This window comes from Aythya fuligula, chromosome 20, assembly GCF_009819795.1.
Source record: "Aythya fuligula isolate bAytFul2 chromosome 20, bAytFul2.pri, whole genome shotgun sequence".
In the NCBI taxonomy this organism is placed as follows: Eukaryota; Metazoa; Chordata; class Aves; order Anseriformes; family Anatidae; genus Aythya; species Aythya fuligula.
Genome location: NC_045578.1, coordinates 10,888,694 through 10,909,652, shown reverse-complemented (window position 1 = coordinate 10,909,652; position 20,959 = coordinate 10,888,694). Strand labels below are relative to the sequence as shown.

At 37.4% G+C, this 20,959-nt stretch overlaps 1 protein-coding gene across 1 annotated transcript; it reads left to right on the top strand.

The window, feature by feature from the left end:
• The first annotated feature begins 383 nt into the window (after positions 1–383).
• Positions 384–20,476, top strand: NOS2 (nitric oxide synthase 2). Its single transcript, XM_032200638.1, has 28 exons — positions 384–427; positions 523–611; positions 2,008–2,183; positions 3,345–3,423; positions 4,037–4,159; positions 4,249–4,397; positions 6,438–6,600; positions 7,087–7,178; positions 7,579–7,720; positions 8,113–8,252; positions 8,826–9,000; positions 9,764–9,865; positions 10,521–10,715; positions 11,095–11,177; positions 11,493–11,637; positions 11,887–11,991; positions 12,471–12,520; positions 12,615–12,789; positions 13,327–13,459; positions 13,879–13,957; positions 14,855–15,033; positions 15,672–15,835; positions 16,630–16,840; positions 17,162–17,249; positions 17,841–17,962; positions 18,552–18,700; positions 19,437–19,631; positions 20,249–20,476. Exons 3-28 carry the CDS (start codon positions 2,077–2,079, stop codon positions 20,348–20,350), a joined length of 3,447 nt encoding a protein of 1,148 aa, XP_032056529.1. The 5' UTR covers positions 384–427; positions 523–611; positions 2,008–2,076; the 3' UTR covers positions 20,351–20,476.
• Positions 20,477–20,959: the final 483 nt, after the last annotated feature.

The following is a 20,959-nucleotide window of genomic DNA, read 5'->3' as shown; positions in this document are numbered from 1 at the left end:
CATTCAAGAGCATTCTTTTTTTGCATTTTGACATTGCCTCCAAGATTGTAAAAACTGCTCACTGTGATCTATTGCCTTTATCACTGAGCGCTTGTAGGAAGCAAAAGTGCAGCACACTCCAGGGAGGGATGCTTCCAACACCAGGAATTAGTCACAGCTCTGCCTCCAGTCACTTCAGGTTATGTAATGCAATAGCAGGACATCAGCAACACACCCTCCCACGCTGAAAGAAATCGGGGCCTTTAGGGATTCCCCTTCTGACCACTGTCCATGTGTAGTCTTACTGCTGTTTTGCATACATAGCCCTGGAGTATAAAATGCTTGTGCCTCACAGGACGGGTGTGGAGCAGGAGAGATTAAAGGGGAGCAACTTCCATAGAGAAGACCATCTCCTTGCAGATTTGGAAAACTCTCTCACAAAGACACGGTAAGACAACACTGTGTAATTGTTCAATTGACTATTCATTTACTGCAGCTTGCAAAGGAAAATAATTGTATGGCAAACTATTTTTTCCTTACTAGGAGCAAAGTGTTGGAATCAGTTTCCTCTCTCATTTCCAAGCTATCCTGCTGCTCTGAAAACTTTATCCCCCTTCCAGCTGTCTTTAAAGGTTTGTGCATGTAACACTAAACATTATAAATATTCTTTGAATATTTGTTCCTCATTTGAACATCTCTTGTGAAAGCGTAACAAGCAAGCAAGTTATTGCTCTAATTGCCAGTGAATGGAAAATGACTCTTCCTTCTCTTTTATTTTTTCTTTCTTTCCCTCTTTTCTCTTTCTCCTCTCTCTGTTATCTCTTGCACGATTTTCTTTTACTGTTTTGTCCTTTCTTTTCCTCTTTTTCTGTTTTCCTCCTGATTTTCTATTTTCTATATTCTTCTTTTTTGTTTACTTTCTTACTTCCCCTCTTCCCCCCTTTCTTTCTCTCTACTTCTCCTTTCCTTCTCTCTTCATTTATGCATGCTATACAATAATATACAGTATGCTTTATAATAATAAGCACTCATATTGCATCATTTTTTATTTCAGGATAGTGGTCTAGATTTGTTTCTGCTTTTTAACTGTTAAGAAATGCTTATTACGCACTATTTCTTTTACTGATGTAACACACAAGTTTTAACACATTACAGCTCCTGCACAGATAGTTGCATTCATTTCTTTTCCTGTGTGATTTTACAGCAGACAGCATCCTTGTAGACCACTTTATGACTGTTATGATACACATACAAACTTTGGGGCTAATTCTGCTTTACCTAGCCATTTTCTAGTTTGCTCTCTTTCTCCTTGTCACACAAGTTTTCTGTCTTCTTCCTGGCACAAGAATATCCTTTATCAGAAATTAGCAGAAAATCTATGTTAAAATGAATAACAATAAAATCTAACTTTTATATAAGAATTATATAAAATCTATATTCAAATATATGCTATGTACATATATATATTACAAAATACAGAATTTGGGATCTCACAATTCCATTTGGCTCAGGCAGCTGAATATATTGCAAATGCTCTGGTTCAATAACAAATCATATTTTTTTTTCTGATGAGAATCATTATTGTGTGAATAAACCAGCAAAATTCTACATACATTTTCCTTGCAAAAATGTAATGATGAGAATTAAAAAACAAAACAAACAAACAAACAAAAAACATTTAACAAACTATTGAAAAACAAAGAACTTAAAAAATACAAGTTTCAAAGTGTCTTTTGGAGAAGTTGAGCCTGCATGTGTTTTTCAGAGATACAGTTATTGGCTATTTATGCATCTGGGAGACATTTGAAATCCCTTTCCCTCTAGTTTAGAATAAAGCATGGTTGTGGCATTACTAAAATTAACATTTCTCCTTGTCAGTGTGTCATTACTCTGAGTCAAGTAATTCTTATTTTTAAATACAGGAAGTTAATTAGACCAAATCTGTTAGTCTGCTGAGTTTCTGCATCCTTTTAAAGGGAGTTACCTTCTTAGTCAAAAACTGACCTTGTTTTCTTTTCCTCCTCTCAGAAGTGTTCCAACATCACTCAAAACAAGATTTCAGCAGTGTGAAGTAAAATTGTAAATAAGGTATAAAAAATGCTGTGCCCATGGCAGTTTGCATTCAAACCTCATGCTGTTAAGAACCGGTCCTCCAAAGAGACGGATATCAATAATAACGTGGAGAAAGATATGAAGATCAATGGGTAAGATCTTTGTCCTTTGATGGTTTCATAGTTTCTCTTTTGTTTGAAATGTAAAGATATTAACTAACATGGGGATCTGGAGAAATTAGTAGTGTGTTTCCACTGCAGTAATTTTAACAAAAGAACAGTTGTCCCTGGGAGTCACTGGGTGGTGTTGACTTAGTAAGATACATTTCAGCTATTGTGTCTAAGTTACACAATTATTGAGGAAACAAATCGTCATGGTTTATCTTTCAAACTTCTAAATGTATTTAGTGTACTGTAATGGTTACATGTATGCTGGGACTTAAAAGGCATATGCATACAATAAAAATTAGCAAAGTATTTAAGTTGATAAAATATTTCTGTGATACAATTCATACATGGCACTGAATAAAATAAATTGTACATGCATATTACTTTTCCCAGTTTTCAGTCTTCTGCTTATGTCAGTTCTCTAATGCATATAGTTTATTTCTCTGCTTATACCCTACCCTTTACTACCATTGCTCAAAGCAGTTCATGTTCAAACGTGAAGTTAAGTGAAACCAACTTATTTTGGAAGTGAAAATGGGTGATCACATACTCTTGTCTAGATAAAACCTGTAACATATAACTCTCTGAACTAAGGGGTTTGGAGGTCATGGGCTGGATGTCTCTTGGGTGTTTATGAACACCTTCTGAAATTTGGCTACCAGTATCCAAATTCAAAAATGGGAGTGCAGAAAGTCAGGGTTAATATTGAAAACAAGGGAAATTAATATAAAATAATACTATTTGCTTAGTGAGCTTTCTGACTTGAGCTTTCTGAAATTTTCACACATTTTCAGAAAGTTTCTCTGAAGCTTTCACCCTCTTTAATTCCTCTGAGTATTTTCCGGTCCGATCATGATCATACAGATGTCCTCTGCTTAGCTTACAGCAATGCTACTCAACCTTTACCATTCTGGGCCCTCTCCATTGCTTTCCTTCCCACATGGAGATGTGGAAAGGATGTTTGTTGTTTTACTATTGACTTCTAGTCCACTCCATCCCTCATGCTGCTGAGGATGTTTGGCTTATTGACTCAGTGCCACTTTCAGGGACAACTCTGAGCATCAATTTACTGATGCTACAGGATAACCTAACAAATAAAAACTAAGTATGTTACCTTATACTGAATTGTCTTTGTCTCTTTTAAAGCTTAGTGAAAGATGATGCCAAATTGCACGATCTAATCAAGAAGCAGAAAGAGAAGCTGCCTATCGTAACTTCAGCAGAGGTCAGTGGTGGGAGAGAGCTCTGTTTAGCTTCATTGACTGATACTGACAGTTCACACAGGTTGTATTTACTGCTCGAAACTTCTCAGAGGACTCATACAAGGAGTCACTGTGGTTACAAGAGGTTAGGACTGCTGTGAGATCTTTGGATGAAAGATCTTTTCTGAATAAAAAGATGCTTTGGTAAGCCTTAAAGGAAAGAGATACCAAGGACATGGATTGGAGTGCCAAACTCCTTTATTTTCCTTTACACCTAAAACCTAGCCTTTAGTAACAAACATGTCCTTTCTCTAATTTTGTTTGAATCACTGTTTTCCTGAGACTATGACTGTTATGTTAAGAGGCCTTAATGAAATTAAAAAGGTGTTTGCAGTGGCAAATATTGTTTGATTAGTACAAAAATACTTAACTTTTTGGCTATTTCATATCAAACCGTGGATTGGATCAATAGTTTTGTAATCAAGTGAATGTACTTATGTTAGAAAAGATCACATTTCTGCCTAGTTCATTGTATTTAATTTTTAGCATCCAATGGTCAAATAAAAATAAAAATCAAGCATTAAGATATTCAGTAGGTCCAAAGACAGTATGTATTTTTATCTTTCCCTTGTCCAGAAACCCCCAGAAAATGGTATCAAAGCTTCAAACCAAATATCAAGATGTCCAAGACATATAAAAGTAAGAAACTTGGAAAATGGATCCAGCTTTCTTGACACACTACACCTGACAGCAAAGGAGGTAAGATGCATAAATGTGGGCAGTGATTTTTCATACCTTTGAAAAGATCCATAGTGCAACATTGCTTTTAACATTTTATTGTTTTCCAGGTTATCAATTGCCGCACCAAAGCATGCCAAGGGGCACTTATGACCCCAAAGGGCTTGGTGAGGGGCACTAGAGATGGGCCAGTTCCTCAGGCAGAGCTTTTACCTCAGGCAATAGACTTTGTCAAGCAGTACTACAGTTCATTTAAAGAGTAAGCCAACTTTATCCTCATTTTTGGTATAAAAATCCTCTACCTAACTACCTACCTGTCTGTGAGACTCGGCTACTTGATTTCTTCACAGCTATTGGCAGCTATGCCATTACATAGTATGCATTCCAAAAATGGATATGGATTATTACAAAACGCAAACAGAACTATTACTGCACATCATACACTCTGTCTGGCAATCTCAGTGCTGGGGAATACAGGCGTGGACACTTTGCAGCACATTCCTCAGCCCTATCTCTTCTGAGTGTGTTGCATTATAGTACATCATAGCAAGCAGCTTGCTTTGGACTCTTCCAGAATGTTACCTTCTGTTTTCTTAACATTGGATGCTAATGAGATTAGCTCCTACTCATACTGGTTTTAGACATATAGATAACGTGGATAATGCTTTTAGTTTGTGCTGTTCCAATCATCTTTTCTCTGTGTTCTTTTATTGTATGTTTTGTATCTCAAGGCTTTGGCCACAGGGTAGAAGAACACTGTCTTGCTTCTCAACCTTGCTTTGTGATATCGTCAACATAAGCTTACTGAGCATGCTGAGAGAGATGCTGTAGCTTCAGAATAGGTTTGTGTTTTTGCAGATATGGAGATGGTGCAGAGAGCTGTCACAGGAAAAGCTGGAACATCTGGTTTAGGTCCAAGAATTTGCAGTGACAAAGTTTTCAAGTGACAGGCTTTCAAATCATAATTCAGTGCTTGCTCATTTCATTATAAAACATTATTGAATTTTCAAAGGGACTCAGCCACATAATGGCTTCTTCTTTAGACACTTTGAACTCTTCTACAAAGCTTTCTTCCAGACAAATCTTTCTGAAAATCCTGATCTTGCACACAGGCTGTGCTCACGTGCCAGAGTATTGTATTTGTGCATCTCTATGGTTCTGCCCATGGCTGTCTGATCACATTGATTTACACTATCTTATATGCTTGCCCTTGATCTTTCATCTTGTTGAAAATGTGAAAATTCTCAGACAGTGCAGGCTATTTTCATTCTGTCTGTAGGCCAACAAAACAATTTTTGTCTGTTCTGTGATAAATATTTCCAAATGTTTTGACTTCATTCTCTATTATCAAACGAAAGAATTTTAGAGTTGGTTTCCCTGACAAAGGAACTGCTCAGCACTTCCTTTTTGGTATCAACTTACTTTGCTCAGAAGACCTATGTCCCTGTGAAAATAATAGAACTTTGAGAGTGCAGTTAGGCTGAAGTTAACCTGTTCTCTAAATTTTATTTGCTTGTGTTTTGACACTTTTTACCAAGCTAATGTAGAAATTTTGAATTTAAACTGAAAATTTGCACAGAAAAGCTTTTGATCAATCCATGTACATACTGGGTGGTGAAAGGACAGTGTTGTTACTGAAGTTTCTATTATGTTACTTTCATTAGTAACATAAGGCTAGTAAGCTCTGTCATTTGCACCCAGTAAGGCCAGTTCCTAAATTATGAAGCCAAAAAAAATACTCCTCATTAGACCTCAGTCACAGTCATATGTACTTAAGTCATCATTTTAGGGTCTTTTTTGGTAAAAATCTCAGACCCTGGACTATTGCAGTAGATAACAGCTATGCTTTGGGGACAAAAATGTGGTGCAGCAGAGGACATAGGGAGCAGATGATGGTGACTTTTCACACTTGAAACACAGCGAAATTGCTGACTTTTTGAGGTAATGGATGCTTTCATAAATGATAGAGTATTTTTTGGCTTCTTGATTCATATTCAGACAGTGTAGATTTATAACAAGGACAGATTTCTCAGTGTATATCCAAACTGGCCATATCCCAATCAACATAGATAACCAACCCGTCACTGGAAAAGGGCTCTACCTACATCCAGGCAGATAAAATCATCAGTGAAAATGGAAGTCTCTTGCAAAAGCATGGCTTGTACTCTAAGGCTTTCTGGCTTCAGTAATGCCTGGGATCTTCTTCACCCAGAACATAAGGAGAGTCTGCAGTTTAAATTAGTTTTCTAAGTAATGATATTCTTATTGTTTCTTTTCATGGCTGTTTCCTGTTCAACAGGTCAAAAATAGAAGAACACCTGGCCCGACTGGAAGCAGTGACCAAAGAGATAGAAACAACAGGAACCTACCATCTGACACAGGATGAACTGATCTTTGCTGCCAAACAGGCCTGGAGGAATGCTCCGAGATGTATTGGGAGAATCCAGTGGTCCAACCTACAGGTAACCTATGAGTCTAGAAATTAAGGCCCAAATAGCTGTCTGCTGTAAATCAGAATGTCATTTGGTAAAATTTGCCGGTTGCTTCAGCTAAGGACTGCTCCCTCCTGTACATATTGTAAAATCAACATTTTTTTGTACTTCTCTACTCCATACTTGAATAAAAGCCTGTGTAGGAATGCTAGTTAGGAACCAATTAAGTCATGGAACCATGTGCATGTCTTGGACCTTGAGGGATTATTATGTGTGAAAATAGTACATATAAGAAGAGTAAAAACAAACTTTCCCTAGTGGAGCTACAAGTAAATTGAGAAATTGTTCGTTTTTCATGTTTTACTTAATCTTTTCCTTTTTCCTTTTTTTTTCCTTTTATCCTTAAAGTGTTTTACTTAATCTTTCCTTTCTGTAGCTGTGTTAGAGAAATAATAAGCTTACATTACTCTTTCAAAATCATTTTATTTTCTTCACCTTTATTTGGGAAACATATAGGTATTCGATGCACGTGACTGTAAAACAGCCAAGGAAATGTTTGAGCATATCTGTCGTCATGTTCAGTATGCAACAAACAATGGAAACATAAGGTATGCCTCTATTTCATTTGAATTTTAAACAACAAATATCACATCCAGGTCTGCATTCAAAACTTCACAATAGGCCTGAAATAATCTATATAAATATTTTGACAACTTGTCTCTGCTCTTAAGTCTTCTGGTATTCACATGGTCCTCTCATATGTACCATCAACTACTTTGAAAGTTAAAGCTTTTATGGTTGAAATTGCAAAAACTTTCATCCTGGGGAAAAAAAGATTATTTGAAGATTTGGGGAGGTGGGTGGAAAAGAATGGATGATTTTATTTCTGCTGATGTTTATTTTAGAAATATAAAATAATTTCAGCTGGCAACAATTTATGTCTTAATAATTAGAATGTGTTTGATGTGCTGCTGTTATGTAATGGGATTTGATCATCTCTCTTGGCAGGTCAGCCATCACTATCTTCCCACAGAGGACTGATGGGAAGCATGATTTCCGTGTTTGGAACAGCCAGCTCATCCGATATGCTGGATATCAAATGCCAGATGGGTCTGTCCTAGGAGACCCTGCAAGTGTGGAGTTCACAAAGGTATAGTTCCAAATGCAGAATTGTAACTAATTTCCATGTCCCCTAACCTATCTGTATTTCATTTATTTTTCTTGCATGTTAATGCAGAGTGGGAGGGAAGTGTGGGTGGAAGAAGCAAATGGGGTATCCAGCCCCACATATTCTACGTGCAGGCTGAAGCAATAATTTCTAACTTTCCAATAAAATACTCCCCTCTATCTCAGAACAAGGAGAGCTAAAGCTCCCCTTAAGTGAGGTACACAATCTGTACTTGAACAACATGTCTTGGTGCTGTTTGAATGGAAAAGACCTTTACGACTGAGAATTTACCTCAGAGGGTTAACATACTTTTTTTCTTCAAATCCGGGGATGGAGGGACTTCAGAAAATGAAACCCACTTTCTTTACTTACAGTTGTGCATTGAGCTTGGGTGGAAGCCGAAATATGGCCGCTTTGATGTAGTTCCACTCATTCTCCAAGCAAACGGCCAAGATCCAGAAATATTTGAATTCCCGCCAGAAATTATCCTTGAAGTGCCAATGGAGCATCCAAAGTAAGCACACCAGATTTAGATAATTGCATTTTTGCCTCTGCCTCACCTTGGCAAGTTATTAGCCTTTGCCTGTGGCAGTCATTTTATGAGTTCTTTGTTAGGATGAAATTATGGTAAATTGTCCTAAAAGATAAAATGCCTGTTAAAACAATGAAATTAGATTTAAATTAAGGAAGCCAATAGCATTTCTGTTGGAAATCTTTTTTTTTTTTCTAATCTCTGTTTCACTCATATCCCAAATTAAAAAAACATAGCTTCTTATGCCGGTGCAATACACATGTGAAACATAGCTTCACTCATAACATAATATCTATTGCCTTTTTCTCTTTGTTTCTTTCTTCATCTTTGCACTGGGAGTGGCCTGCAGGTAGCAGAACTCTGTTATACTGTTTTGCAATCTCTTTAGCAGGCAATTCCCAGTTACCACATTGAAAATGAAAACTTTGCTACCACCTTTTGCAGATGGGTCATTCTCCCTACAGAGAGTACTCTTCCACTTCTTGGACTTACCTGGTTGCTGCCTAAAGAAGGAAAAGATACATAAAGTAATAAATCAAAATTCTTGTTTAACAGGTATGAATGGTTTAAGGAGTTAGATCTGAAGTGGTACGCACTGCCTGCTGTTGCCAACATGCTCCTTGAGGTGGGAGGCCTGGAATTTACTGCGTGTCCTTTCAATGGCTGGTACATGGGGACAGAGATAGGAGTGCGAGACTTCTGTGATGTGCAGCGGTACAATATCCTGAAGGTAATCTTCTGAAGTAGAAGGATTGTGGAGATCTGAGAAGAAGATAGACTCAGGGGGTGAAATGTTTCTGAAAAAAGAGACACTATCAGCCTTTACTGGGATGAGTGTTGTATTGACTTCCCACTAACACATCAGTGCTAATTTGACGTAGTCTCGTGGCTGTTAAGGACATCTTTAATTGCTGTCAGGATTATGACTGCCAGATTGCATGATTGCTTTTGCGGTGTTCTGCTGTATCTGTTCCAAATACCTATCCAGAAAGGAGAAACCACACCTGTAAAAAAAATACAGAAATTGCTGTCCTAAAGCAATTTTCTTCCCCATTTTTAACTCGAATACTGCTGATTCAGGACTTTTGGTCTTTAACTGTACATTTCTCAGAGACGTATTTGTTAGTTCCAGTCTGCTGTTGATAAGGCAGTGGGATCCTAGTTGTTAGCTGCAGGTCTTGGGCATCTTGCCACTACAAATTAATGATGATTACTTACAACCAGATGCTGCCACTTTCTAACCATTTAGTCCCAGAGAGCCCTCCCTCCACTTCCCCAAACTGGAATAGCTTCAAGAACCATAACTTCATAATAAAAGCTTACCTCTAGTATCAAGTGTGCACTACCATCACTTTTCCTGGCATAGGATTGACTTGTCCCCCTCCTGTAATGTTCTTTTCTGCATATTAATATGATGAGGTGGAGAAATTATGAGATCTAAGTCTAGCATAAAAAGGTTTTTTTTCCCTTTTCTCTCTCTTTTTCACTTGTAGGAGGTAGGAAGAAGAATGGGACTGGAAACAAACAAACTTTCATCACTATGGAAAGACCGAGCTGTTGTAGAGATAAATGTGGCTGTGCTTTATAGCTTCCAAGTAAGTCAACGAGTCTGTTATCTGGAGAGACATAGAATAACGTGCATCTCTTTTTCATTTCACTTACAACAGCTTTATGCAAATATATTGCCAGGGTACACTCAGTGTACAGGAGGTTATCTGTGTAATTCCAATTGAGTCATTCTTCATCTACACCTGGAAAAGTGCCGGAAACTGTATTTCCTGTTGTTGCCAAAAAAAAATCTCAGGTGGAGGCAAAATGGAGAGAAAAAGAAAAGGAAGTTAAGGGCAAGATTGTTCACCCTTTTAGCACAGATGTCTAAGTGTCAACATCTATGTAAAGCCACTGGATTAATTTATTTCATTCGCATTTACGGTTTATTTAAAATATCATGATAATATGAAAGACAGGAAAACTGAATCGAAGGTTTTTCATTCTCCTAATGCTGGAGTGGTAAAAAGCTGATGTAAAAAAAAAAAACACAAATAAATAAATAAATAAATAGGACTTAGTAAGAGTCCTTTGTCCAAGGTCCACCTAGATCTTTATGTAATAGTTGCCAATACTAACTATTTCCCAGCATTGCATAAAGTCCTCGAAATACTAACCAAAGCAAAAAGAGTACTTTAACTATGTTAAGAACAAAATCAGGATTGGATTTTTGATATATCTGTCTTTTTGCAATTATTCTAGAAACAAAACGTTACTATCATGGATCACCACTCAGCTGCTGAATCCTTCATGAAATATATGCAGAATGAGTACCGTGTGAGAGGAGGCTGCCCAGCTGACTGGGTGTGGATTGTACCTCCTATGTCAGGGAGCATAACTCCCGTGTTCCACCAGGAGATGTTGAACTATGTCCTCACTCCCTTCTTTTACTACCAGGTATGCATTGTCAAAAAATAAAAATAAAAATTCTATTAGATAACTTCAGCAGTTCAGATGCTAATATGAAACATGGAAAAGTCTGAATAAAAAGCTCCTGTTCCTCATACCACTCTTAGTCATGGTATATGCAAATGAAAGTTCACTAGAAAGATTCATAAAATAGCAGGAAATTTCTATTATACTGTGGAAGGTAGGGTTAGTTTTGTTGGATTCCTAAGTTGCAAGTAAAATGCAATTTACTGCTAGAGACTGATCCAGTATTTGAACAGACAGTGAATCATATATACAGATTCTGATAAGTCTGTCTCTTTCAAAGATACAGAAACTGTATATTTGTTGTTTTGCATTTTACCTGTAAATTAATTTCCTTTCCTAGGTGGATGCATGGAAAACACACATCTGGCATGATGAGTCTCAGAGGCCAATGAAAAGAGAAATAAAATTGAGTGTCTTGGCAAAGTAAGTTGTTCATCTTCATGATTTTGTTCAACTATTCTTTTTTTCCTGATGATTCTGTTATACATTTTTTGGATAATTGTTACAGTAGGGACCACCTGAATTGTTTGAATCACAGACTTACATCTCCACATTTAGGTAATACTCATATCTAAGGTTCTTATTCAGGGCTATCTATAGTGTATTTCTCCTAAACAAGCTTCCAAGCAAAAGCCATGCTCAATATGAGCCTTATCTAGGAAATTGTTTGGGAATCAATCTGAAGTACTATATAGGTATATCCAACATGATATGTTTTTGTTTTTTTTTTTCCCTCAGGGCTGTACTCTTTGCATCTTCACTCATGCAAAAAGCAATGGCAACAAGGTCCAAGGTCACTGTGATCTATGCAACAGAGACTGGGAAATCTGAAACACTAGCCAACAATCTGTGCAGCTTGTTCAGCTGTGCCTTCAACACTAAGGTAAGAAAGTATAGAGCACTCACACCAAACGGAGGATGAAGTTTGCTTAGTTTTATTAGCTTTTGCAAGATTCTTCATTCTCTAATCCTCCTGTTTATAGAATGGCCACTAAAAGTAAGTTGGACTAAATTTTGATTTTTTATTCATATGGAATAATGCTTGTAAATTTGGTCACACATGACAATCAGAGATATCTAACGCTAGTCCTTATGTCTGCTAGCAATTTCTCATGAGCTTTATACCTTCCAGATTCTGTGCATGGATGAATACAACATCAGTGACCTGGAAAAAGAAACGCTTCTTTTAGTGGTTACTAGCACTTTTGGAAATGGAGATTCTCCAAATAATGGAAAGGTAATACTTGCCTCAGAAGCATCTATGAGGCTCAACTCAAAGACTACTGAGATTAGCACTGAGATGCTCATCTATTCTCCCTGGTCACAAGTGATAGGATCTAAGGGAACAGTATGAAGCTGCATCAGGGGAAGTTCAGACTGAATATTGAGAAAAAGTTTTTCTCTGAGAGAGTGGTCAGGCACTGGAACAGGCTCCCCAGGGAAGTGATCATGGTGTCAAGCATCCCAGAGTTCAAGAATCATTTAGGCAACAATCTTAGATGTGTGGTTTACTTGTTAAGTAGCCCCATTTGGAGTCAGGAGTTGGACTTGGTGATCCTTGTGTGTCCTTTCCAACTCAGGATATTTTGTGTTTCAAAGATAACATTTCATTTTTCCCATGTACATGAGTAAGAAATGGATCAGGGACTCACTTCTGTTTTAAATCAATCAAAGAGTGTTTTTCTAACCTTAAATATTTTATGAATTTTTATACAGACATTGAAGAACTCCTTGCTCACCCTGAAATTGCTGAAAAAGAAAATTAGGTAAAATATTTTGTTATTTGGTTCGCATACAATGGAGTCCTTTTGCATTTCATTCAGCGTAAAACAGTGATCTTATTTGTATCTCATTCTGCAGATATGCCGTGTTTGGTTTGGGATCTACCATGTATCCTGAATTCTGTGCCTTTGCTCATGCCATTGACCAAAAACTGGCCCAACTAGGGGCTTCACAGCTCATTCCAATAGGTGAAGGAGATGAACTCAATGGGCAAGAAGAAGCCTTTCGCACATGGGCAGTCAGTGCATTCAAGGTGACTATATAAAAGCTAGTTTATGGATTAGTTCATTCAATCATTCATTTCCTTTATTCCAGTCTTCACTAGCATCCCAGAAAAATGGGGAATAATGAAGGAAAACAAATATGCATTTATATCTGAATTTTGAACTCCCCTCTCTTCTGCTGCATGCTTAAGTTGAAGAGGAAACTGGGCCCATTTTCTGTTATTTTTTAATATTCACATAAAGTTCCATAAAGTCTTTGGGATAGTGGGATGTCCAGTATGAGTAGACCTCACAATTTTGCTCAGTAGATCATTTTTTTATCTGTATTGGTGTAGAAGTGGAATCTTGTTGAAATTCTATAACATCACTGAGCTCAACAGACTGAATAAATAACAACAGTGAGTGAAACTGGAGCCTCCACACTAGGATTAAATAAAAACATAATTAACACTAACTCCTCATCCTGGTGTCATTGTTATTATTGAAATAAAGATAACACCAGCAAACTGACAACAGTAAGAATATTTATTTACCATTAATTGTGATATTTTATTCTTTTTTTCTAGACTGCCTGTGACATTTTTAACATCCGTGGGAAAAACAGTATTCAGTTGCCTAAGATGTATACCTCAGATGAAATCTGGAATCCTAAGAAATACAGGATACTGCATGAGTCTCAAACCATGGACTTGGCTAAAGGTATTACCTGCGACCTTCCACTTCCTCTGTCAATTTTGCTTCAAATAGGTCTGAATTGTAAAGGCTGTCTGAGATTTATAATGGTCCCGCTACAGTGCTAGATGATAGAATTTGTATAATGAAATACAGTGGTCAGAGAGAAAAAGACATTGATTTACACTGAATAAATCATTATGTCTTCCAGCGTAAACACATTAGAACACCAGAGCTAGCATACATTTTGACAATCCCAGAAGAACAAGAGCTGAGATGAACTACTTTAGTCAGGGAAGGCATACACAGAGGACACATGACTGACTAGAAGTATCTTGCATTCTAGGACAAGCACTATTCAGTTCTTTTCTGTGTATTTTTTGAATACATATTAAACAAACCTAGCCACAAAATTTTTCTTGAGTCATATCTTCTTTTCTCAACAGCACTTACAAACATTCATGGAAAGGATGTAATTCCCATGAAGCTGAAATTCAGACAGAATCTTCAGAGTTTAAAATCCAGGTATGATACCTCATTCTTTTTGATATTTTAATACATTTTACTAAAATCTTTAACAACAGAAATGCCTAGAAATAAGCATCTCCTCCCTGTAGTTACTAAGAAATGTATTTGAATTTTGTACCATCCTTAGTAGAAGTAAATCATTATCACCAGAGCACAACAATACCTAGGGACTTAGCTTGTAATTACTTAGTAACTGACTTCCCAGTGGACTCTCTGGGAGTGCAGGGATCAATATAACTTGGTGAAAATAGCTCTTTGATGCCTACTACATGTGGAAGGTCAGATGTGTGGTCCTTCTCCCTTGCTTGGTATGCTACATGTTGGGCAAATACTTACTTCATTTAGGAAAAACTTGACCGTTAGCAAAGGGAAAAAAAAAAAAAAAAAAAAAAAAAAAAGATGTTACAGTGCAAGAAGCTGCTGCTTTCAGTTGTACTACAAAGCAAGCTGAAACAAGACAATATAATAGTGCCAACATCTGTCTTAAAAATAGTGTCCATGAGTGGCTCTTCAACATCCTCCAGTAAGTCTCTTTTATCCCTGTTCTAAATAAAGTCGTCTTATAGGATGTACTCTGAGATGGTTTAAGATGTGAGCTGTATTCAGTTTTCAGTAAGCTATGCTTCCTTCCATTGGCTAATTACAGACAGACTTGTTCTATACTGGACAGATCAGGCAGCACTTCAGCATCTTATTTGTTCTGGTAGAATCACTTCACATCTCTAAGCTGTTATTTAAGTCTCCATGAATTACTAAGCTGGTCTGATAATTTGATAATGAACACAAGTAAGCCCTTGGCAATTGTCAGTTCTGATTTATTCCTTTTCTGTATAATTCAAGGGAAATCCTGTCGACGTAACCAAGATCTATCTGATCTCTTTTTTCTATATCTAGTCGCGTTACCATTCTAGTTAAGCTTTCCTGTGAGACTAATCAGGAAGTGCGCTACCTGCCCGGAGAACATATTGGGATTTTCCCAGGCAACCAGCCAGAACTGGTCCGTGGCCTCATTTCACATGTTAAGGATGCCCCTCCAGCTGATCAGCCTGTCAGACTTGAAACCTGCACTGAAGGTATGTTAGTTCCCTTCAGATAAAGTAACAGAAAATATTTGACAGTTTTTTCTAAAATTTCTAAGAATTTTTATAGGCTGAATTTGATTCTGTTATCCTCTTCTTAAGTTTCAATAGGTTTTTGTTGATGGTTTTAGGTATACTTCTGATTCTACATTCTGCTTTTACATTCTCATGCAGTCCATGGTAATGTTGTCAATGTTGGCAGAGTTATCTTAGGCTGACACTGTAATTCAGTTCCTAAATTGGCTATCGACTGCATTTAAATTAGTCAACAGAGTTTGCTTATTGTTGTTACATATCAGTGTTCTAAAATAGATTTATATCTCATGACCATTTTTTCCATCTTAATAGCCTCAGTCTATGAAATCATGGGATTCTGACACACATACAGATGATTTCCATTTTTCTTTTGTTTAAATGTGGTGTTTTATTATCATATGGTTTTATACATTAGATTCGCCAATTACAAAAAGCTTGAAACCTGACATTAACCTATTTTCAGTAAGGTCCTGTGGTCGAGACCTGTGTGCAACCTAATCTGAAGTCATACTTTAAAGGACACTGTTTTGCAAAGCTCTACAGCTGTCAAATACCTTGGGAATTGCCAAGTGATCTTTTATTTCCCTTGTTTCCAGGTGGCTACTGGACAAGTGACAAAAAGATTCCAGCCTGCACACTCTCCCAAGCTTTGACATATTTGCTTGATATCACTACTCCACCCTCCCAACAACTGCTAAAAAAGATTTCCCAGCTGGTAACAGCAGAAGGAGACAAACAGAGACTGGAAGTTCTATGTCATGTAAGCTTGGGCTGCAGTTATGCTAAAAGTACCGTATACTGGGCCATTCCGTGCCCTTTTACTATATAGCGGAAACTATACATTTTTGTAGTAGTGGTACTTGATTGTCATCCCTTTGTTACATGTTCTGTGTGCTTATAAAACCAACCGCAGTGAGAGAAACGATGGTCTTGTGGCTTGACTTGGGCGTGGGAATTGAGAGAGATTTCCTGTGTGGTTGTGGGTGGGTCATTTTGCCTGCCTGTTTCGCTTGGCACCCCCATGGTGGTTTCTGATGATACACCATTATAAAAAATCTTTCCGTTAAAAAAAAATCAGTTTGCAGGTGGAAAGGTTGTAGGGGAACTGTTAGATACTTTTGTCACAGAATTTGGAACCATGGAAGTAAGAGGGATGTCACTTTAAGTAACCAAAGACTCACAGTTGTGGTAGGTGCTTGCTTCTCCTAGTGGGTTCAGCAAGAACTCAGTAGGTATCAGGACTTGAGCCTACACATTTTGGTGTATATCCTGTAGCAGAGGACTGAGAAACAGATTCTGCTTGAGTTTATACATCCTCTCTCTGAGAGTTTATATGTTAGAAAAATTATAGCGGGTATTTCTGTTTACAAAAATTAAACAACTTTTTAGGAAACCCCAGTCTAGGCAGAGTTTTGAGAATTCTCTGTTGATTTGCTGTTTACTGCTTATTTAAATGAATGTAAAGCAGGAATCTTACTTTAAAAGTTACATTTCAAACATCTCCTGAACTCAAAATGACCTGGTAACATTGTAATGGTGGCCTTTGGCTTTTAGAACACAGAAGAATACAATAAATGGAAGTTTTACAACAGCCCAAACATCCTGGAGGTCCTGGAAGAGTTTCCTTCTGCTGAAGTCTCAACAGCTTTCTTGTTGACTCAGCTGCCATTTCTGAAACCCAGGTACTATTCTGTCAGTTCTTCCTGTGACATGACACCCAGAGAGATTCATCTGACAGTTGCAGTAGTCAATTACAGGACAAGAGGTAACAAATTCTTGTTTTAATTTCTCTCTTAATTAAGTGATACTTAGTCTGTATTGTTGTTCAGAAAAAAATGTGTATGCTGTATGGCATGAAGCATATCTGTAACAGAACGTTTATATTGTGATACATGCAGAAAACTACATAGCAGTAGAGATGTTCATACCGTATCAGGGTATGTTAAAGTACTGTATCATCAGTGTATCCTTGTTTTATACACAATTACTAGATAATTTTAAGTATAAATCATTTTAAGCATAAACTGTGCTTTTTGAAAAACAGCTTTTGAATACTTACTTAGTGATTTTCCTTTCCTCTGATTAGATGGACAAGGGCCTTTGCATCATGGAGTTTGCAGCACATGGCTGAATAAAATAAGTCTCAATGAAGTAGTGCCATGTTTTGTGCGCAGGTGAGTGTATGCCAGAACAAACAAACAAACAAACAAAAAACCACCAATTTTTATTTAAGCTTCTTTGGTATTTTCTTTTCAATGTTTGCACATGATTGTCAAGTAACTGCTGATTACACGTTGCAATATATGAGTTTGTGAGGAGCGAGAACCTCTGTCTTCCAGAGATGAGGCCCTTTACCGTGTCTTAAGTTGAGTAAAATCATAAATCATTAGAAAATTCTGAAAATGTGACACTATTCCAACTAGACAGGTTAGAGATGAGGAGGGGACAACAGAAGGAGATGATCATGTACTTTTTTCTACCTTGTGGCTTTGGGTAAGGGCTTAGACAACTGGTGTTTCCACAAAATCATTGATATTTATTCTCTTACATCACTGGGTACTTATCAGTGTTAATATTTATCATATATCTGAAAAAATAGTCTGATTCTTCACTGTTTCAAGGTAAGTTTATCCTCATATATTTAAGCATAAGAAGAAAAGATTCAGGACACCAGAGATGATCACTAGGTATCAGTCTGTCAGCTTTGTAGCAATAGTTCTATTCTGAGTTTTACTTTACTTATTTAACATGTTTTTGCATGTTAGTGGTAATGGATTCCAGCTCCCAAAGGAGCCAACCAAGCCCTGCATTCTGATCGGCCCAGGAACAGGAATTGCTCCATTCAGAAGTTTCTGGCAGCAACGTCTCTATGACTTGGAAAAGAAAGGTACTTACAGGGATTGCCACATGGGGGAGGTCAGAACTCATGCAGCCACAGGGGACATCCCTAGTCCTCCAAACAAAATCTCTGCACGTTAGCCAAGTAAACCATGTAGAGATTTAGACTGATTAAACACTGCACTGGAAAACAGCTAATAATTCTATCCCACTTGAGACCATTCTGGTGGTCTTGAGCTTTTTGGTCACTCAGAGGGAACAGCTTATGTGTGTCCTAGTAAATACTGTATGTGCAGTGACTGCCCTGCTCTCACAAAGGGGCTGCAATGCAAAGAAGAAAGCTTAGGCCTGTCTGTGTTAGCCTGGCTGGGGAATGTGCTTCAATAGGTAATTCCACATAGTTCTTCAAAGATTCAGGTAGATTCAATCCTACTGCAGACCCTAAAATCATAATCTGTCAGGTGTGCACACACACACACACACCCCTTCTCGGATGTTTAGTGAGAAAGGCTAATCAGAAATAACAGTTGCATTGCCTCACTAGTTGCTGTGACAGCAGGACCCTCTATGGGGACGGTAATAGGAAATAATAGGTCTTACTAGGAAAGACAAAAAAACCTTTCCGATGTTGGTTTCAGGGATCAAAGGTGGTGACATGACATTATTGTTTGGCTGCCGGCAGCCAGACATGGATCATATCTACAGAGAAGAAATAGAAGAAATGAAGAGGAAAGGAGTTCTGAAAGAAGTTTTTACAGCTTACTCCAGGCAACCTGGCCAAGCTAAAGTAAGGCTGGTTCCTTTGTTCTTTAAGGGTTGGCTCCTTTGAGAATGGTCCCTCAAGTTGAGATTTGGGCTTTATTAGCAATTTTCTTTTTTAAAACAAGCAACAACAAAACTGTTAGCATTTTGCTTCACCGTATTGTGATCGAGTGACAAAGGCCCCATTCCTTCAAAACAATCTCACTATTCACTTCTGTAGGAGCAAGATGTATTTTTAAAACCTTCACTGCCATATCAATAGGTGCAATAGACATATAATTAAACCTCTGAGTGCAAACAGCCTTTGAAACTAGATGTTGGAACATTTTTGGAAACCTTACATTTTGCAGGTTATGATTAACCCATGAGTTAGAAATGAGTTGACTCCGGTCATTTGTCACCATTTCAATGACACAGTGACCCTGGAAATTACTGTTGTGTATAAGAAATTTTGATTGGAGGAGACAATAATTCTCCTACCCTGGCAAGTTAGGAATCGTTGGCAGTGATAATTAGTTCTAAGGAAAAGAGTCTTAATCTGCTCTAGTTTAATCAAAAGGCAAGTCCAGCCTTCAAATCTGGAGCTTGTAAAGACAGCACGAAGACATTTTTCTTCTCCTTTGCTGTGGTACAGTACATGGAATAGTTAGGGCATTTTTAACCTTACTCTGCTGTGTAAGCCCAAACTGAATTTAGAAAAGCCAATAGCCAAAGTAGCATCAAAAAGACCTTGTCTGATGATCCTTTTTTCTTTTTCTAAGGTCTATGTTCAAGACATTCTTCAAAACAAGTTGGAAGCCAAAGTGTGCAATCTCTTGCATAAAGAGGATGGACATCTGTATGTCTGTGGAGATGTACGCATGGCCAGGGATGTTGCTCAGACTTTGAAAGGGATACTTGTAAAAAAATTGAACCTCACAGAGCAGCAGGCAGAAGAGTATTTCTTCGAGCTAAAGGTATGTTGTGGTGTGCAAGGGATTCTTTCCATTCAGACAGTGCTCTCGTGTGGGTTAGAGAAGACTTCAGAGTTACACTTGAGATCTTACAGGCTGCAATGAGCTTCTTTTCAACAACATGCTAAAGAAAATAGCTTAAGTAATCAGCTTAGTCTAACCACCATTATTTAAAATGCATAGCTTCTCTTTGGTTAGGTTGTATGGGTGACATGTCACGTTCCTCTCTCTTATGCCCACCATTTTGCCCAGTGTCTGTCTTTGGACCCTGGACATGAGCTTTGTATCTGGAGATACATGAGACATGTATCTGGAACATCAAAAGCTTGAGACTTTATTGTATCAAAGGAGGAATGTGAGTTTAAGAAGTTGATGAGGCAGTTGCTGAAAACACAGTGCCTGAGTATGCTGGCTTTTTAGGACCATTTTGTTAGCAGAACTTGTCCTGAAGCATGTGTGGCTGAGATTTGGATAACTTCTTTTTATTGACAGCAAAAGTCCACCATCACAGAATTGGTCATAATGCAAAAAACCTTTTAGTTACTCAACTGTTACATAAAGAGGTGCTAGCAGGATTTAATTCATCTCTTGGTGTTTTGTTTTTGTTTTTATTTTTGCAGAGCCAAAAACGTTACCATGAAGATATATTTGGGGCTGTGTTCCCACATGAAGTCAAAAGAGATGTAAAAGCTTTGCAACCCATCAGTCCAAGCACAAATTAACAGACATCTTAAACCATAATTGCACATTTGATGTTATTTTCAAAGATCAAGGGGTCAAATTCTCTTCCTTATTCATGTTAAATAACACACACATATCTGATTGTAGGATTTGACTTCTAAATCCTAAATCTTAGCCTTAAGTAAGGCTAATGAAAAAAAAAATATGAAATATAACTTACTTTTTTTTTTCTTTATTTTTCTATTTATTCTGGGACTTCTTTTAATTATCTGAATAGTGAAGATGAAAATTATTTTTTTAATTCTGTCTAGGCTAGTACACATCTACTGTCTTTTGTAAATATAAAAAATATAAAACCTGCTCACGAGGAAAATAGAGTGGTTTTTACTATGAACTAGAAGTAATGGTTTTTTGTTTATTTGTTTTTAAATGGACTATTTATCTGTGTGGATTTATTTATATTGTTTTACTGTTTTATGTTCACTTTAAAGCAATAAAATGAACGGTTGTGTCACTTGGAAATATCTAGTGACACCTCTTGTTGAATCTGAAGCAGTACTTGCAAATGTGGTAATAATATAATGGCTCATAAGTGGAAATACCTGCTGCATACACTTCAGATGTATACACATGAGGACGTAGCAGTTTTG